This window comes from Salvia splendens, unplaced genomic scaffold (assembly GCF_004379255.2).
Source record: "Salvia splendens isolate huo1 unplaced genomic scaffold, SspV2 ctg134, whole genome shotgun sequence".
In the NCBI taxonomy this organism is placed as follows: domain Eukaryota; kingdom Viridiplantae; phylum Streptophyta; class Magnoliopsida; order Lamiales; family Lamiaceae; genus Salvia; species Salvia splendens.
The window spans coordinates 35,191-54,842 of NW_024598775.1; the positions used below are offsets into that span (position 1 = coordinate 35,191).

Here is a 19,652-nt window from a genome sequence, read left to right on the forward strand (position 1 = left end):
CAAAAAATACTAGCCGTTTTTTCCAATATTTTAATTTTTTTTCTATTTTTTAAGCCCACAATCACTTCTATAAGTATCAAATCATTCCCACAAATTATCCACCATAAAAAACTTTCTATTCTCACTCAAACACTCTACATTCTTCATCTCAAAACATTATTCTTCTCCCAAATTTTTCGTATTTTCAGATGTTGTAATTTTCGTATTTTCAGATGTTGTAATTTTCGTGGTTTTTAATGATTTTATGAATTATTAGTATTAATTTAATATTTCAATGAAATATTAATTGAATTTGTTGGAAATAAAAATGAAAAATGAAATTGAATGAATAGTTAAGGAATATGGTTAAAAGATGAAGGATTGCAGGTGCGGTCTCTTAGTTAAGAGATGAGGTAAAAAGTATACTGAGACCCTAGTTAAGGGATGAGACGGTACTGAGACATGAATGTGGATGGCTTTAGGTTACATGGCTAACCAAATAGGTTCAAAATATGCTGAGAAAAAACTATTTGGGTAGGATTGAAAAAATTGAACACTTTCAAAAGTTTATTATTTTTAATAGTATCACTTTTAAATTTTGTGAAAAATACTAGTAGAATTCATCCATAGTTTATCTCCCTTCGTCCTTTTATAATATGAACTATGTACTTGTTTTTTAGTCTCTCTTGAAATTATGAACATTTTAAATTAGTCTTACTAAGCACTACCAATAATGTGAATCTCTTTATTCATTAATATTACTTTGAATATCGCATCTCTTACTTACTTTTTTTTACTTTACTAATTACGCATTAAAATGTGTCATTTAAAATTTATATTTTAAAAGACTAAGAGGAGCAATATTTTAGACTAATATCCCATATGAAGAAATTGAAATTGATGAGAGCCAAACAAGTCTTAGTATTCAATTAATAGTGAAAACAAAAGGTGATTAATGATGCAATAAACCTCATAAACACAAATGGAAGCTAAATAGAGCGGAAAATAGCAGTCATTAATGGCCTATCCAAGGAAGCCAAAAGGCCTTTGTATTTAATTCACAGCTATCCTTTATGTATTCTCTCCACATTTATTGTCTCAAACCATCAATAATTATTACTCTAAATCAAAAACACTTATTCAAAACTATTTAATTATAACTTTCCCAATTCCCACACATAAAATCAATATACATTCAATTCTTCATTATGGCAATTTAATTAATTATAGGTGCTGATTAATTTAGTTCATCATCTTAATATCCTTCTCCTCCTTGTATTTATATCTCCACAAACTCATTCCACCCAAACATTTCCGTCACTCCTTCCTTTCTCTCTCTCTCCAAATCCCTAAATTCTGCTTCCAATCGAAGAGAGAAGATAGATATACTCTGTAATTTCCGCCCTACGATGGCTGCTGATGTCAGTTCCTTGGTGAGATTGATTAACGGCGGCGACGCTGCTGATTCGCCCAAACCGACGGCTCCGATCACCCGCGACTTGCTCGCTGGATGTACAACTCTTGATTCGAAAGAATTAGACCTCGACTTGCAGGTCCCCTCCGGCTGGGAGAAGCGACTTGACCTAAAGGTACAATCGCTTTATGCGTGACTTTTTCGTTGCTGGTGATTTTTTTGATTGATTGTTGTTTTGAGTGTAATCGATTGGTATGTTGAATTTTGGTTTGTTTTTGTGGTGGAGAGTAGAGTGATTTTGTTTTGGATTACCTCGATTTTGGAATTTGGTGAGTAATCGCGATTTTGATCGTTCATGAGCTGATTAACGGAAACATTTAATGAGTTTAATTGATTGGTGTATGTTGAATTTTGGTTTGTTTTGTGGTGGAGAGTAGAATGATTTTGTTTTGTATTATCTCGATTTTGGAATTTCGATGATTAATCGGACTTTTGATCATTCATGAGCTAATTAAATGAGGCATTTAATGAGTTTTATTGGTGTGAATTTATCCCCGATTAAGCGTGTTTTTGAAGGCGTGATGATGAAAATATGTGCCGTTATTTTCTTGGGATTGTGGAGGCATTTCTGCCATGATTGAAGCTCGTAGGTTTAATTGCACATTCATTGCCTTCCTCTCTCCCTTGTGTTTCAATTAAAGTTCAATTGATCGTCCAATTATATGATTTAAAACGCACTGATGCACATAATCACCTGTTTATGATTAAATGAATGAAATAAGTGATTCTGGCATTGATCAATTGTTAAATTTTCCAGTCAGGAAAAGTGTATCTGCAGAGATGCAATTCATCAAACTCATCATCATCAACAACAGAAAACAAGCCTCAACAGAGCAAGGCAGCAGCCAAGTTACAAGACCTCAACTTCCCTCCATCTAAGAAGCAGACTCTGAACCTCTTCGACGACGAGGTGCTGGACTTGAATCTCGTCTCCCTCTCGTCGTCCGCCTCCCCGTACCAGAGCGTATGCACCTTGGATAAAGTGAAGTCCGCCCTCGAGAGGGCGGAGAAGGAGACGGTGCGAAAGCGCTCCATATCCATGTCCAAGTCATCCTCCCTTCCCTCGAACTCGTCGTCCTCGATCAAGGACAGCGATCTCGATCAGGAGGAGAGGTCGTCGTCGTTCGCAGCCGGCTGCCCTACCTGTCTCCTCTACGTGCTCATCTCCAGCACCAATCCAAAGTGCCCTAGGTGCAACTGCAATGTGCCACTGCCTATGTCTGCCAAGAAGCCTAGAATTGATCTCAACATATCCATTTGAGTTCAATCAATGGTTGGTTGGAGCCATATTTCAAATTTTATTGGTTCCCATTTTTTGTAAAGATAGAAAATAGGTTGTTTCATAAGCTTTTTAAAGAATTAGTATATAAATATCTTTAGCTAAGATGATCAAGTTGAATGCACATTTCCCTTTGAATCTTAATATAGATCATCACCAAATTTACAATAATTATGTTATGTTAAAATCTTGAAAAAAAAGAGGAAAATGTTTTATTTAACTTATTTTAGCGTCAAAAGGGTGAGTAAATGCGCATTAAAAAGGGAAATTACGGCATCAAGTAATTGATTTATACACCTAACAAATAATAAATGAGAATTATTTCTTCCTACCATCTTTGAATACACACACCTACTTTGTCATAAGAGTTTTTGTCAGCAAAAAATAAATAAATTGGAATTAATGCCTTATGAGTTGAATGTGCTTTGTTGTTGGATTTGGAGATAGATTTTTAAGTTCCCCAGCTGTGTGAAGAGTAGCAATTGATTTTCTTCTGCCTCATTTAATATACTCTGCCTCTCATTCAATTTTGCACAGAATTCATTTTCATCCTGCACATTTGTTTTACCAATTCGTAGAGGGATAATCAGATTAAATAACCTGCAAAATTATTTAATTCTTCCTATGTTGATCATGTGAACTGTGAAGTAGTATCAAAATATCAAATAGTTTAGTGGCGTTGATATGATATTTTATAACGAGATATGATACAATTGTGTGACATTATGGTGGCATTAATATGCGTGAATCCATAGGAGTTATTTAAATTGGGATTTAATTGAGTCAAATGAATGAACTCAACGCTCATTTATGCAAGTGAATGCCTTAGGGCATTATAGAGCAATTAAAGTAAGAGTTAGGACAATTTAAATGCTGTCACACATGAATTGGAAAAGTCAGAAAATTTGGATGTAGACATAAATGTATATATTATAGTATTTTATTAAAAATAATATCAACATATATACAATTGTGAATTCTATTATTTGGGATGATGATTTAGCGAATTTTTGATGGGAATAAATGCAAGTAATAAATGAAGATCACAACACTGAGAATTACGTGGTTCGATTTACTGAGGTAAATCTACGTCCACGGGAAGAATAGAGGGCAAATTTGTATTGCTTGATCTAGCTTACAGATTACAATACTGATTTGCTATATCAGATTCAGGATCTAGAGAACTTAACCCTGGTCTATCTGATCTAAGTTCTATTTATACATTCGAACTAAGATCGTGGTTTGCAGCCCTGGTAGGGGGGTTGATAACTGCTTAATACCACTAAATAGATCGTGGGTGTAATGGAGGTCGTGGAGATCCTGCATGGGTCCACTATCTCCTTGTTCGGTCGAATACTGAGACCGAACTGCTGAACTTTGCCAATCAGCTTTTGCCGATCTGAGAGTTGAGCTCGATTGGTCGGCTTTTACCGAGCTATAGGCTGTGACCGAACTCTTTGGTTGTGCCGAACTCTTTGGTTGAGCTCGATTGGTCGGCTTTTACCGAGCTATAGGCTGTGACCGAACTCTTTGGTTGTGCCGAACTGATACTCTTTCTTGGGTTTTGGGCTGATGGGCCTTCACTGCTATTGGGCTCGCAATTATTGTTTAGTTGTTTAGTTCGTATCCCATCATGGGACTAATCAAGTCTAACTAAACCTTACCTTATTTTTTTGTCCTGTATGAATATGCCCCAATGTAATTCTTACACGTGCGTGAGGAAACAGTTGAGCTATTAAAAATTTTGAACATGGATAATGGACTAGTAATAGCTGAGTAATTATACTATTGAAATGAAATTTAACCCCTTGTTTTAAACCATGAAATTGTACAATTTAATAGTATTATCAGACTTTTAATTTAATTTATTAAAAATCACAACTATTTTTGCTGACCAGTCTATTGACTGTGATGTGAACCATACTGGATATTTTACCCCTTATTTTAAATTATGGACTAATAAAAAGTGAGTTAATTATGCTTTACATATGGAATTTACCCCTTATTTTAAATTATGAAAAAGTACGATTTAATACTTCATACTTTCAGTTTCGTTTATAAAATTACAAGTTTTATTGTTGCTGACTAAGGCATATCGACTGTGATGTGATCATGTGAACTAAAATGCAAATTGCCAAACTTTTATTGGTATTCAAACTATCAATAGTTCGGATATTTATTTGTAATTATGTATAGTTGGGAATCTTTTGGTTAAAGGTCAATTGTTCGGATATTAATCCTAAACTACATAATTAAATTATTTAGTCCTAAATATATGTATTTGATTACTTAACCTTTGTGTGTACTGTATTAGTGGTTTGTCACTTCGTTTATATTTTGCTTGCGAGAATATAGTTAGAGTTTTTCTTTCTTCTTCTTCTTCAAATTGGATCAATAATGATTCTCTAATTTATTAGATAGATGATAAACATTTTAATATTAATTAAGATGCGCTTCATAGTCATATACTCACATTGTAACTAGAGCTTGTGGCTCGTTTAGTTTTCTATTAAAACTTTTAGCTTACAACTTGATATGAAATTATATACTAACTTTTTTTAATGTATTTTAAAATAAAAATATATATTAAATTTTTATTTAAGAATAACCTTTATTTAGAAACTTTTTGTTGGGCTTATTCTCATCTTTTGTGGTTGAGCTAGTTTGTGCATAAAAATATATATAGTCTAGCATAGATAACTTAATTTATGTCTTATATAGTTTGGTCACCTAATAAAGTAGATTAAATAGACTTTTATTCTCATATGTGCAGGTAACAACACGTGTGAAACAATATATCGAATTAATGGTTATAATTGATTCAGATATCTGATCTTTCAAAACACACGTTTTATTTATTTACATTACATTTATTTATTTATACAGCGCGTGGCACCAGAAAGAAAAAGGAAAATTTAATCTATTTCTGAATTTAACATTTCCCCTCGACCTTGTTTTCTTCTTTTTTAACTTACTCATACCTAATTCATACCACTAAAATTTTATTAATATCTATATATTGTAATGTAGAATTTCAGATCTAATAAAGTCGTTTCTATTCGTCAAAAAGGCAATCTGAGATTTTGGATTTCCTTCATTTAAGGATTCTTCTTGCTTTGATTTGTACATATCCATGAATCCAACTTAAATTACAATTTTCACAAAGAATGAAATATTGCAAACAACTTTGGTAAGTTTGTTTTTTCTTCTCAGTGTATAATGATATTGTGATTTATCTCACTTTTGGTGCTAACTTAATATTCATTACTATGAATTGTGAACTAATATAACTCATTCACAAAATTATGCTGCCAATATGTGGCTACCTGCCTTTTTTAGTAGATATATATAAATTCATAACTCTAATTAATGCTGAATTTTATTTCATTATTTGTTTAAATTTAATCGATTATCAATAATTTAAAATTTAACATTTTAAAATATATTATAGAATGAAAATCTAGAAAAAATAAACAATTTTAAGAGTCTTGTGCATAGCCATAATGTGGATCATCGACCTCCATCTTCCAAAAACTGAAATAATATCAATCAAACCGTAGATCTTCACAATCTAAGGACTAAAAAAATACTCCACACTTTTTACTTTTGTAAGTTTAAATTAGAGACTTGTTTAATTCAATTACTATATATATAAATAAGTGCAACCACAATGAAAAAAATGTTGGGAAGTAGCATCAACCAACAGCTTGTCATAAATATTTCATATGCATAAATGTCGAAAGTGACAGGAACACTTACCATGAATCAGAATTATCTTAATATCAACGAATTTAATAGAAAAATATAAAAATAAAAAATGAGATTAAATATGGGACTAGCGTGTAAATTGCAAATCGATGCAGTGAGTGAGTGTCAGAGAAGGAGTAGTCCTTTCTCTGTTGCATATATTTATTTCACATAAATAAAATCCTGCTCCAAATGTAACTGTTGAGCTCATTTTTCCCAAGGCTTGCAGAATTAATGATTGAAACACAGTCTATCTACTTAGAGCAACTCGTGGGCGGACATCCCACTAGCACATCCACTAGGACATCCCAAAAACACCTCCTGCCACGTCACTAGGACTTCTCATCCCACTGCCACGTCACTAGGACATCCCCTCCTATGTCCGCCCTTCCCACTAGGACATCCCGCAATAAAAAAAATCACAATAATTTAATTACGTAAAAACGGAAATATATTTTTGACACGGAATACGGGAAAGCAAAATACGGGCAAAAATACATATTCATAAAACATAAAAATAAGTTGGAAGTGCGGAGTGCACACTTATTTGAATTCGTTATGATTAGACGGGGGTTCGGGGCAGCGCCCCCGAGAGCGGGGTCCAAGGGGCGGCAGCCCCTGGCGGAGCTCAAGGGGCAGAGCCCCTGGCTGGGGTCCGACCGGAAATGGAATTTTTGATAATTGAAGGACCAAATTGCAATTTTATAACCCGCCAACAATCAGTTATTTTCGGTTGTGAAATGAAGGGATGCAACATTTCATCCTAAACCTCTACATAATCCAACATCCCCGGCTCACTCCGCGTTGAAATGAAGTTCAACGAGCCGTATATATAGAGTTTGTTTTAAAAAAAAAAAAATTCCGGACGTCCGCCCGCCCGTCGCCGGGACGTCAGAGGACACCCGACGTCCTCACGGGACGTCCGTATCCGACCTAAACGCCACAATGGCGGACGTCCCGGTCGCCCGTCGCGACGTCCGACCGGATGTCCGACCGGACGTCCGCCATTGGAGATGCTCTTATACTTGTAAAATTTGACATCTTTATTAACCTATTGAATATGATATATAATATGAAAAGTTGCTAAATAAATCACGAAAGATGACCAAATTCTAGCTAGTCTCACACTTTTTTCAAAATCTGAAAACAATTATCCCTTTTCTGGCGAAATATGTGATGTTGTGCCAAGAGGTGAATCGACATAATCGTAACACTTCCATGTCCATGTGTTAATTTGAAATTGGTTGTCATATAATCGCATATTTTGCCGGAAATGTGGTGGATGAGATGATTGCTAAACTTTTGTCTCTCGTGATTTAATTTTTCAGATTTTAAAAAATATTGAACAAATCATAATTTGATTATCTATCATGATTTTGACAATTGTTCCTATATATTAAATACTTCTATAAATTCTATATGCATCGCTATTTTTATATAGGTATACATAGAGATGTGTATCCATATTACTTAATTGTATTTGAATTTGTATCAAATTGTTTCATGATCAACTTAATTATCGCATTTACTCGACTCATTGATTATGTACCTAACTTGAAATAAATTCGATAATAATAATGACAATTTTTGTGTATTACTTTTTGTTTTTGTAATATGCATTGGATAGCTATTAAAATAGCATACCTACCAATTCAGATGAAACCGTAATGTTAAATATCATTTATTGCCTTTTATGTATCTCTGCCAATTTATGAAGCGTTCACCCTACTTAAGTGTGTCAGTTCAATCAAATGTCTTCAACCTCCAACCTTCCCCATCTCTCATCATCTTCTTTCTCTTTTTTTGTTTTCTAATTTGAAATGTAAAATTATTTGAGATTGTGTTTGTTTTAAGTTTAACACTAAAACATTATTTGAGTAATATTTGTTCTAAAACGTTGGTTGATATCAATACGTGAGTCATACATAAATGTAAAATAAAAAAAATTTAATGCAACTTAATACAAATGTAGATGGGTCGCCTGACCCCACCATTATCCCATGAGAGTTTAGCCTTCGCCTCAAGTGCAACACTTACATCCCTCACTTCCACTTCCAATCTTACAACAGATTATCCGGTTAAGATCTATTAAATGCTCGAATACTGAAGTTTTGATATTATCGTATAATGTGCTTATGTATCATGTATGGCTAGTGGTTTTGTGTATCTGAGCTGATTTATATAAGAAATTGTTGGAATACTCAATAAAAAGATTTGTGTTTCAGTAAAGGGGTTGACGTCTGTCACGTTCATGGTCCTTTTCTTCACTACGACACATGTGTCATCTTCGGCATCATCCCTTTCATTTTCCGGAGGTCCCTCAGCGTGATCTCACGCCTACCGCCGCAGGCGGAAACTTTGTATCAAACCTGAAGCAACCGCGAAAAGTGATAAATGTTTCTCTAGCCGACTACGACAAACAATATCAATGACAACCTTCATTGTATCTGACTCTACTACTTTTATACATCCCGAATTTGCCACAAAGCACAACATACTCAGATCTGTAAAGATATCAGTAAAAAGTGTTTTTTATTCTATTTTAACATTAATTGTGAAAAAATTGTTTACTATCATTTTAAACCTTTGATAATGAAAAAGACGCATAACAATGTGCAAAAATATTTATTTCATGCGACGTGATTTGGCGGTTTGTTCGAAAGGTGTTACCATGTTAGTATCTTTAAAAACAAAACTAAAAAATCAAATTATGTGTACCATATATTTTATGTGTCATTAGACCATCCACAACGCGTCTCGCGCCGGGCTCGCGTCTCGTCTCGGAGAGACGAGACCCCGCGAGACGCATTGCAGCGCCCATCTCGTCTCCAGCTCGCGCCCGTCTCGTCGCGTAGCTCGTCTCGGCGAGACACGAGACGAGATGTCTCGCCAACGCGCCAGGGACACGTGGCACGTCCCCATGCGTGCGTGACGCCCACTCGCTGGCCCGCGAGTGGGCGTCGTCACTGATGACGCAATAATTCATTTTTTTTAAAAAAATCGATTTTTAATAAAAAAATTTTTTTTCAAACGGTAATATTACGTTAAATATTTATTTTCATTTTTTAAATTTTTAATTTTTTTACTCTATAAATAATTCTATTCCATACTCATTTCAAACACAAACACAAATCTATTCCTCTCAAATCCTCTCGCCGGCCATCAACTTCGTCGCCAACAACCGGCGGTATAAAATGGGGTACTATCTCGCCGACGGCATCTACCCGAAGTGGCCGACCTTCGTGAAGACGTGCGGCAGGCCAGCGAACCCAAAGCAGGCTCTTTTTGCGCAGAAGCAGGAGGCTGCGCGCAAGGATGTGGAGAGGGCGTTCGGGGTTCTCCAAGCGCGCTTCAACATCATCAAAGCCCCGGCTCGTTCGTGGTTCATGGAGAGCATGGTCGACATCATGTATACGTGCATAATCTTGCACAACATGATTGTCCGAGACGAAGGACCCGATGCCGGAAATTGGTTCGACCCCGAATCCCCCGGAAGCTCAACCGCAAGTAGTCCGCCGCGAAGTGGAGCGCATCCATCTATACAAGAACGGTTGGCTATTCGGGCAAGGACACGCGACTCTAGCGCCCACACCCAACTCCAAGAGGATCTAATTGAGCACATTTGGGAAAACTTTGGCGGAGAAGATTAAATTATGTCATTTTTATTTTTTTAGAATTTTAATTATGTCTTCGTTTTTTTTAATGTTAAGTTGTAATATTGTTTTAATTTTAATAAAGTGTGTTGTTTAAATTGAATTGGGTTTTAAAAAAAATTATAAATTAAATTGAATGAATAGTAATTAAGAGACGGTATAGAGACGGTTAAGAGACGGAGCGTTGCAGGTTCCGTCTCTTAGTTAAGAGATGGAGGAAAAAAGGACAGTGGGGCCCTCAAATAGTGCTCAAATAGTAGTTAAGAGACGGTTTAAGAGACGGTATAGAGACAGCGTTGTGGATGGCCTTATGTATAAAGTAATTAAATGAGCGGTGTGCTTTAAAGGTAGTGTGAATTGAACAATATATGATCTCATTAATTATTATAAGGTTTGGAATGAATTTATAATAAATGACTCCGAAATTAAATTTTATGTACAACATAAGCATTATTAATATTGAGGGAAACATTTTATATATATTAGGTTATAGTTTTAGATAGAAGCTAATAACAATAATGACTCTTATTAATACTCACTCCGTCCCGCACTACTCGCACTTATTTCCTTTTTGGGCGTCCCAAGTTACTTGCACTCTTTCCATTTTTAGTAAAGAATTTCACCTACAACCGTCATTTTTTACTTTCCTATACACTCATTCCTTAATCTCCGAGCCGAAAAGGAAATGAGCGAGTAGCCCGGGACGGAGGGAGTACTATTTTAGTGACTTATGATCATTGCGGTGATGATTATAATTATTATTTCGATCAGCCACCAAGTTTACTTTCAGATAAATCATTCCCAAAATAATATGTTGTTCAGTCATTGAAAAGCCGACGACCCGACATAGTTTCCTAGTCTGCACCAATCAAATTAATAGTCTTCATATCAAAATCAAATCAAGTCATATATCATTATCTGAAATGATTAACTGACTTTTGTAAGTTCTTTTTCATGTTTGTAGATGGAATGTAGAGGATTAACTAATTCTATGGAGATTGGAGTAGTGGATTAAAGATTGGTGCTCAAAATTTTCCTAGCTGCGAGGTTATGTGAGAATTTGGTTAGTGTGGTTTTTTTGGATTCTTTTTAGTTTTGATATTCATGTTAGTTGTTGTGTTATCTATTTTGGCTCTTCTTTTTATTTCGTCTTGTTTTTTTTACACACACATACATCGGAGTTCGTGATACATTTGGCAAGCTAACTAGCCCTTCCCAACCCTCGTGGCTCGTGAACTAGCCTCCCTCCAGCCGGATTCGATCTCGTGAACTAGCCTTGGTCAGGCTCGTAGACCAGCCACCCTCCGACGGGTTCGGCCCGTAGACCAGCGCTGTCCCGAACGGGTCAAGGCTCATCAGCTTGCCAAGCCCCAAGGCATGTAAAGGCCCACATGGGAAATTAATCCCAGGTTGCATCATCCAAGATTCGAACTCAAGACCTCCTGGATGGAGGGTATCCTTGCCTCCCTTCTCAACCAGTTGAGCTAGGAGTCATGGATTTTTTTTATTTCATCTTGTTGTGGCTAGGAATTTGATGTGTTACTAATGGTTACTCACCGTGATGGTTAGAGTCTTCCTATGTATCGACACAAGTACGGTTATAATAAAAATAAAAATATTATTTTTTAAAATAAAATAACTTAATTATAATAGAATGGAGAGAGTAATACTAAATTTTATTGATAATTAAAATCACTTAAAGTAAGTTATAGTCTAAGAGCATCCACAGATATTGCGTTACGCTAACACGACGGACGTCCGGAAGACGGACGAGCTCTCATCCGCGGACTAGCACGTTAGCCGATCGCGAGTGATCGGCTAGGCGATTTTTAAATTTTTTAAATTTTTTTTATTTATACTCTATATTTACAACTCATTGCACTTCATTTTTAAAAATTTGATAAATACCAACAATTAAAATGAATTAATCATATTTGTCAATTTATTTGCTAGGCTAGGGCTTTGGCTAGCCTATTGCTGGGCTGAAGGAAATCATTGATGATATGGCAGGCTGCAGGAAGTCCTTAATGATATGGCAGGAGAAATTTTTAGCTAGCTTATGGCTAGTCCGCATCCTATTGTGGATGCTCTAAGAACAATTAGGCCTGCTTATTCGGTCGGTTCCGGTTCTAACCGGCCGGTTGACCAGCTAACTGGTTTTAAATTTTCATAAATCCTAGAACCGGAACCGATCGGTTCCGATTTGGAACCGGCCAGTTAAGAACCGGTTGATTCTGGTTCCAAACCGGAACCGATGTCCGAATTTATTTATAATTTTAAATAGTTCAATACTGAAAAAAATAATAATCCAACGTCTAGAAATATGACAAATAATACCTTAAAATTGAAATAAATGCACAAAAATACAAACCAACAATACAATAATATTCATAGTATGGAAAAATAGTTGTAGACTCAAAGTATCACGGTTAAACATTTTAAATACTTCAGAAAACAGAGCTCGCAAATGTAACACTGTCTAAATCAAAAATTACTCAATGTTTCAAATTATTTACTTTAATTCAAAATTAATTTAATTAAATTTATTAGTATATTAAATTTTAATCCGGTTCCCGGTTAGGAACCCGTCAGTTCCGGTTCCGAACCGGAATCAATTTTATTTAAAAAAGTTGGAACCGGTAATTAACCGGCCGGTTCCGATTTTGGTTCCGGTTAACCGAGAACCGCAAAACCGTTTAAGCACCCCTAAGAACAATGACTTCTTAAAACGCAACTTTTTTTTAGAAATTCACAGTGAGAAATAGCTTACACAAGTTTAATCATATTAATATATATATATAATGTTTGATTAGATTAGAAAAACATGCTAGTATAGCCTCTTATTCATTGAATTTACAACTACTATTAAAAAAATTCATCACCATGCATATTAAATTTAAAATGTTTTTTTATATGTTAGGGTTGATTTGTTCGTACGACGATCATGCACCCTGTACTACAGTAGTTAGATGTATTTATTATGATTAAATGTATCGTCGACGACCTTTAATTTATATGGTAAAAGATTACATTTGATTATGTTCAAATTTGTGCTTAAAAACTCGATCAATTTGCAGTACTTTTATTTTGGGTAATTGACTTGTAAATCCATTTTTTTATTTTACTTAAAAAACATAAGAGACGCGTAATTTTAGTGATAGTAGATGATTAGTTCCATGTGCATTACTTCTCTTTTTCTTTATTGATATTAGGAAATAAATCCCAAAAAGATTGGAATTTTCTCGAAGTAACTAATATCTTAGATGAACAATGAAGTATAGCTTAATTAGTAAAAAATTTTACATTCAATCAAAGATGGGTTAATCGTGAATTTATTTGATTTTCTTTTAAAAAAAATTATGCCTTTGAACTTATCATAATCATGAAGAATAGTGCTCGCCATTGGAATATGTATAATTTCATAAGCTTAACACAATATTTGAAAGATTTACTTTGACGATGAGGTTGAGTGATGATGGTTGTTGGCTACCTTTGATGATTAATTAATGGTCACACGTGCAATAAAGGTTGCTAATGTTTATTTTTTGGATCATAAGGCCATCTGCAATGGGCCGAACGATGGCACGCCCGATGGCGCGCATCGTCCGCGCCCGCCATCGTCCGCCCATTGCGGGTGCGTGACATAAGCCGCGGACGATCGTCGCACCCTATACTAAGGGCGCGGAGTATAGGGCGGACGATGTCCATCGTCCGCGCCATCGTCCGCCCCATTGCGGCCAACACGGACGATGGCCGCGGACGATAGGCCATCGTCCGCTCCATCGTCCGGCCCACTGTGGGCTACGCGGACGATCGATGCGGACGATGGCACGTGGTTTCGTTTTTTTATAAATAGAGTTCATTTGTAATTTCATTTCACGATTTCAGTTTCGAAACTTATTATTACATTTACATAATTACTGCGAAATGGATTCAAGTCTCAATAGTCCTATGTTTAGCGGAGAGGCGGGTTGGTCGGGTACAGAACGCGGCGAATATCGTTCGTTCGACGCCGACACCCAGTACGATCCCGATTTCAGTACGGAATCGTACGGGTTGTCTGACATGGAGCCGTCTTCCGATCCCGATCCCGAACCCGCCGCGACCACTTCCGCCCCAGCCAAAAAGAAGCGGAACCGGCAGCGGGCGCAGAAGTCTTTAGATTTACTAAAGACTAATGAATTGGATATCCAAGATAAATGTGAAATTTGTCTTGAAGCAAAAATGACTAAGTTGCCGTTTCACTCGGTTGAACGAAGCACAAAACCCCTTGAATTAATTCACACGAACGTATGTGATTTAAAGATGGTGCAAACTAGAGGTGGTAAAAAGTACTTTATCACTTTCATAGATGATTGCACAAGGTATTGCTACATTTATCTTTTAAGAAGTAAAGATGAAGCAATAGAAGCGTTCAAAAATTATAAGAACGAAGTTGAGAATCAACTTGGTTGTAAAATCAAATCGATTCGAAGCGATAGAGGAGGCGAATATGTAGCCCCGTTTGAGGAATTATGCAACGCAAGTGGTATAATCCATCAAACGACTGCACCATATTCACCACAATCTAATGGTGTTGCAGAACGCAAAAATCGAACTCTAAAAGAGATGATGAATGCAGTGCTTCTGACTTCAGGATTACCACATAACATGTGGGGGGAAGCTGTTTTGACAACCAACTATATCTTGAATAAAATCCCTCTCAAAGGAAAAGATGTTACTCCTTATGAGTTGTGGAAGGGAATGAAGCCATCCTACAAATACCTCAAAGTGTGGGGGTGTTTGGCAAAGGTGATGGTTCCTCCACCCAAAGAAGTTACAATCGGACCTAAAATGGTTGATTGCATCTTCATTGGATATGCACTTAACAGTAGTGCATATCGATTTGTTGTTCACAAGTCTGAAATATCGACTATCACAGTAGGAACAACAATTGAGTCGAGGAATGCTGTATTTCTCGAAAATACATTTCCTTGCAAAGACAAGGAAAAAGTCTCAACCAATTCTGAAACAAGAATTGAAGAAGCCACTAGTTCTAAACCAGTGGAAGAAGAAGCCACTAGTTCTAAATCAGCGGATGCGGAGCCTGAATCGCGCAAGCGTGCAAGGCCCGATCCAAAAGATACAGTACTAAGACGTGGTAATAGAGTCAGAACACCAAAAACATTTTGTCCTGACTACATTGCTTTCATGTTGGATGAAGAACCAACATCGATAAAAGTAGCCTTTGCTGGCCCAGACGGGCTGCATTGGAGAGAAGCTGTTCAAAGCGAAATTGATTCAATTTTGCTAAACCACACTTGGGTGTTGGTAGATCTACCTGAAGGTGCGAAACCTCTAGGTTGCAAATGGGTACTTAATAGGAAATTTAAGGCCGATGGAACAGTTGATAAGTATAAAGCCCGATTAGTAGTAAATGGTTTTAAACAAAAGGAAGGACATGACTTCTTCGATACATATTTACCTGTAACAAGGATTACATCTATCCGAGTGCTTCTCGCTATTGGTGCATTGCACAATCTTGAGATTCATCAAATGGATGTATCTCAAGCGTTTCTAAATGGTGAATTAGAAGATGAAATATATATGGAGCAACCCGAAGGGTTTGTAGTACCTGGACAAGAGAAAAAGGTATGCAAGCTCGTAAAGTCTCTATATGGATTGAAACAAGCGCCATTGCAGTGGCACTTGAAGTTTGATAATGTGATGTTATCAAATGGGTTTAAAATCAACGAGTGTGACAAATGTGTCTACATCAAGAGCACTAATAACGGCCATGTTATAGTGTGTCTATACGTTGATGATATGTTAATTTTGGGTAGTAACACTCAAGTAATTAACGATACAAAGGCCATGTTAAAGAGAAACTTTGACATGAAAGACATGGGTCTAGCCGATGTAATTCTTGGAATGAAGATTCTAAGAACGTCTGATGGAATCATCTTAACACAATCACATTATGTTGAGAAGATATTGAATAAATTCAAAGCCTATGATGGCGCGCCAGTTAAGACTCCAATTGAACTCGTTCACTTGAGCAAGAACAAAGGCGAGCCCGTTGCACAAGAAGAGTATGCACGGGTGATCGGATGCATTATGTACTTGACTAATTGCACTCGACCTGACATTACTTGTGCTGTGAACAAGTTGAGTCGTTACATGAGCAATCCAAGCAAAGAGCATTGGAGAGCTCTTGTGAGGGTTTTGAGATATTTAAAACACACTCAAAATCTTGGGCTACACTTCTCGAGATACCCCCCGGTACTTGAAGGGTACTGTGATGCCAATTGGATATCCGATAATAGAGACTCACTTTCAACAAGTGGATACGTCTTCACTATTGGGGGTGGTGCTGTATCGTGGAAATCCACAAAACAGACATGTATAGCCCGATCAACAATGGAATCGGAGTTCATTGCCTTAGATAAGACGGGTGAGGAAGCCGAGTGGCTTAAGAACTTCCTTGAAGATATTCCATGTTGGTCTAAGCCAGTGCCACCAGTGCTGATCCACTGCGATAGCCAAGCAGCTATTGGAAGGGCAAACAATGGCTTCTATAATGGTAAGTCTCGACATATACGTCGACGACATAACACCGTGAGACATTTGATCACAACAGGGGTGATTACAATTGACTATGTGAAGTCAATAGATAATCTAGGGGATCCGCTAACCAAAGGGTTAAACCGTGATCAAATGAACAAGTTGCTAGAGGGAATGGGTTTGAAATCCACAAACTAAAGAATTATCATAGTGGTAACCCAACCATGATGACTGGAGATCCCAAGAACTTGGTTCAAAGGGATAACTAAGCTATGAGAGTTCATGAGAAACACTCAACTATATCTATTCCCTAGAGATCAATAGAGTGTTAGAGAACTTGCCTAGTGGTAAAGGCTAAGTCTATGACTTTTAATGGTTCTTAAGGATCTCAAAGAGATGGAGTTCTCAAAGAGATGGAGTTCTCAAAGAGACCAAGTATGACAAGGTACTTGACTAAGAATCACCTATGTAAGTGCGAAGTGTGGTCGCTTCATAAAACACACTTATGAATCCAAAGTGGTGTCCAAGACCGCAATGGACACAAAACGTGAGAACGGATGAGGTTGAGGTGTTTAAGCGTTAACACCATTGTCTCGGTGCACGCCGTGGGGGATTAGTTCAAAGCATCGCGCTACTAAGCCGCATGTGTATCCGATGGTGTCGACTATGGAAGGTTCAAAGCCAACAACTACCTATCCTTATGCTTATATACCTGATAAGGCTAATTTCATGCATAGGTCTAGGGGAAAAATTCGTGAATTTACAGGGTCTAACACTTGTTTTAAGCCAGGTGTGTAGAAGGAATCCACCAGGTCCAGGAAGGGAATGCGGTAATCACACGCCCGAGGAAACTTGCGGATAAGTGAACAATGTGCGAAAAATTGCTTGACGGAGGAAACCTCGGAGTTGAAGGGTAGAATAGAGATTTCTATGAAGACTCTAGAAGGTTATGTCCGCATCTATAAAAGGGAGAAGCATGCACGCTGGAGGGATCTTCTCGGTTGGAGGCCTCGCTAACAGCCTGTAGCTTAGTTCACTTTTCACACACTTGGGTTCTTTTCGTGGGGAGATTCAGGGTGACCCACTTTGGGTTCACATCTAGCTTTTTCGCGTTTTCGATTGGGTTGTAACACCGTCCTTCTGTGGGGCGAAGAAACAATTTAATTTCCGCTTTCGTACTTTGCTGATTTCGCCGAGCTTCGTTGTTCGAAGCTCGGACCTCTGGTTGTTTTTACCATTTATTCCGTATTTTATGCGAGTTTTATTTTCAATTATGTCGATGATGTTGATTTCTGGTTTTGCTGCTATGATCTTCTGGAATTTGAGTTAGTTTACTTGTTTTGGATGTGTTTCGCAATTGTTTTCTGAATTTATGCAGGTTGTGGTTGGATCTGGGTGATCGGAGTCTGTTTGTTGATGAATCGAAGAGTTGAGTTCGCTGGTGTTGTAGAGATGTTTGTGATTGTTTGAATTCGGAGTTGATCGGAACAGATCTGTGAAAACCGGAGTTATAGAGTCGATTTTGTCTGTTGTTGGGTTCGGATCGCTTGGATCCGGAGTGGATTAAGCATCCGACGTGAATCTGAGCAAGATTGATTAAATTTCATGCCCAGTTTACGTGTTTTCATTTCATTTCTTCTAGTTTACGCAGATCTGATGTATTTCCGATTCATGGTAAGTTTCTAGCATCCAAATCTTTATATTCTGTTCGAACCACCGAATGATAGAGGCATAGACCTACTCTCTGTTTTACGAAGGGGCAACTCCTGAGTCAAAGGACTTAATGAATTCCTCGAGTGGAGGGAATTTCACAAGAAAAAGAGGAAGTGAGGCAAGAGAAATCCTGGGGAAGTTGATCGACGCTAAATATATAAGAATTTCCGGTTTGTAGTTTGTAGTATTGTATTCTCTATTGCTTTTCTCTACCATTGCCACTACCTTCTTTAGATGGAGTGGGACAAAAAATTGATGTTATAAATATCATTTAATTCTTTCTTAGTAGTAGTAGTTGTTTATTTTCATAGGGTTTAGGTTAGAGTGGAGATGCATAAACCTTTTAACTCATTGTTGCTGATTTTGTTGCAGTGCGTTTAGTTTTTTTATGTGTCTTTTTTGGGCATGTTTCATTGCTCACTAGTACTCGATTTGATCAACAGAAAATATTTTCCTAAGTAAAATTTAAAGTATGATGCTAAACAACCAAATTATAACATTATATCGGTCAAATGAATTAAAATTATTGATTGTTTATTAAAATAGAATAATTTAAATTAGTAATTAATATTAAATAAACCATTAGTTTGTGTGCAATCATATTTATTGATTGCATAATTTTATTATTTACGAATTATCATCAGTAAATAATCTTGGAGATTTGTGGCCTGAATTTAACTTAAACTACTACAATCTAGTAAAATATATCACCTCTCAAATGTCATCTTTTTTAAATGTCATTTTCCCGAAGTGTTACAAGCAAGTAGTTATTTGTTATCTAATTCAATATGTATTCAATTCTTAGTATCAAATAAAAGGAGTTATTAAAGGCACATAAATTTTTCTCATACACATGAGAGAAATTTATTTCGAAAGTGGTAATAACTATAAGTAAGCTGTCAGTCCTTCAAATTAAACATCTGTAGCTATAGTACTCTTATCAAGAAAGTGTAACTACAATATACAGCAATTATTCTCATAACAATTGTAATTATGTTATATATTGTCGACTACAAATTAAGCCACTGTGCAAAATATTCAATTGAATAGTTTATGTGCTATTTTCGACATGTCTTCCAAACACGGTACATAATTAATTAAGGTTGAATTATAATCGAAGAACTATCCATGAAATTTTGTGAGTCCGAATTATATTAAACTTGTACCGTCTAAATAGATGAGTAATTAATGTTCTCTTGCTAGTAGTTATATAATATGTTTTATTATTATTATTATTATTATTATTATTATTATTATTATTATT

General features: G+C 36.4%; 1 protein-coding gene across 1 annotated transcript; it reads left to right on the forward strand.

Annotated features, from left to right (window-relative positions):
- The first annotated feature begins 1,268 nt into the window (after window positions 1-1,268).
- On the forward strand, window positions 1,269-2,876 carry LOC121789087. The gene is made up of 2 exons (XM_042187616.1): window positions 1,269-1,568; window positions 2,211-2,876. Exons 1-2 carry the CDS (start codon window positions 1,389-1,391, stop codon window positions 2,712-2,714), a joined length of 684 nt encoding a protein of 227 aa, XP_042043550.1. The 5' UTR covers window positions 1,269-1,388; the 3' UTR covers window positions 2,715-2,876.
- Window positions 2,877-19,652: the final 16,776 nt, after the last annotated feature.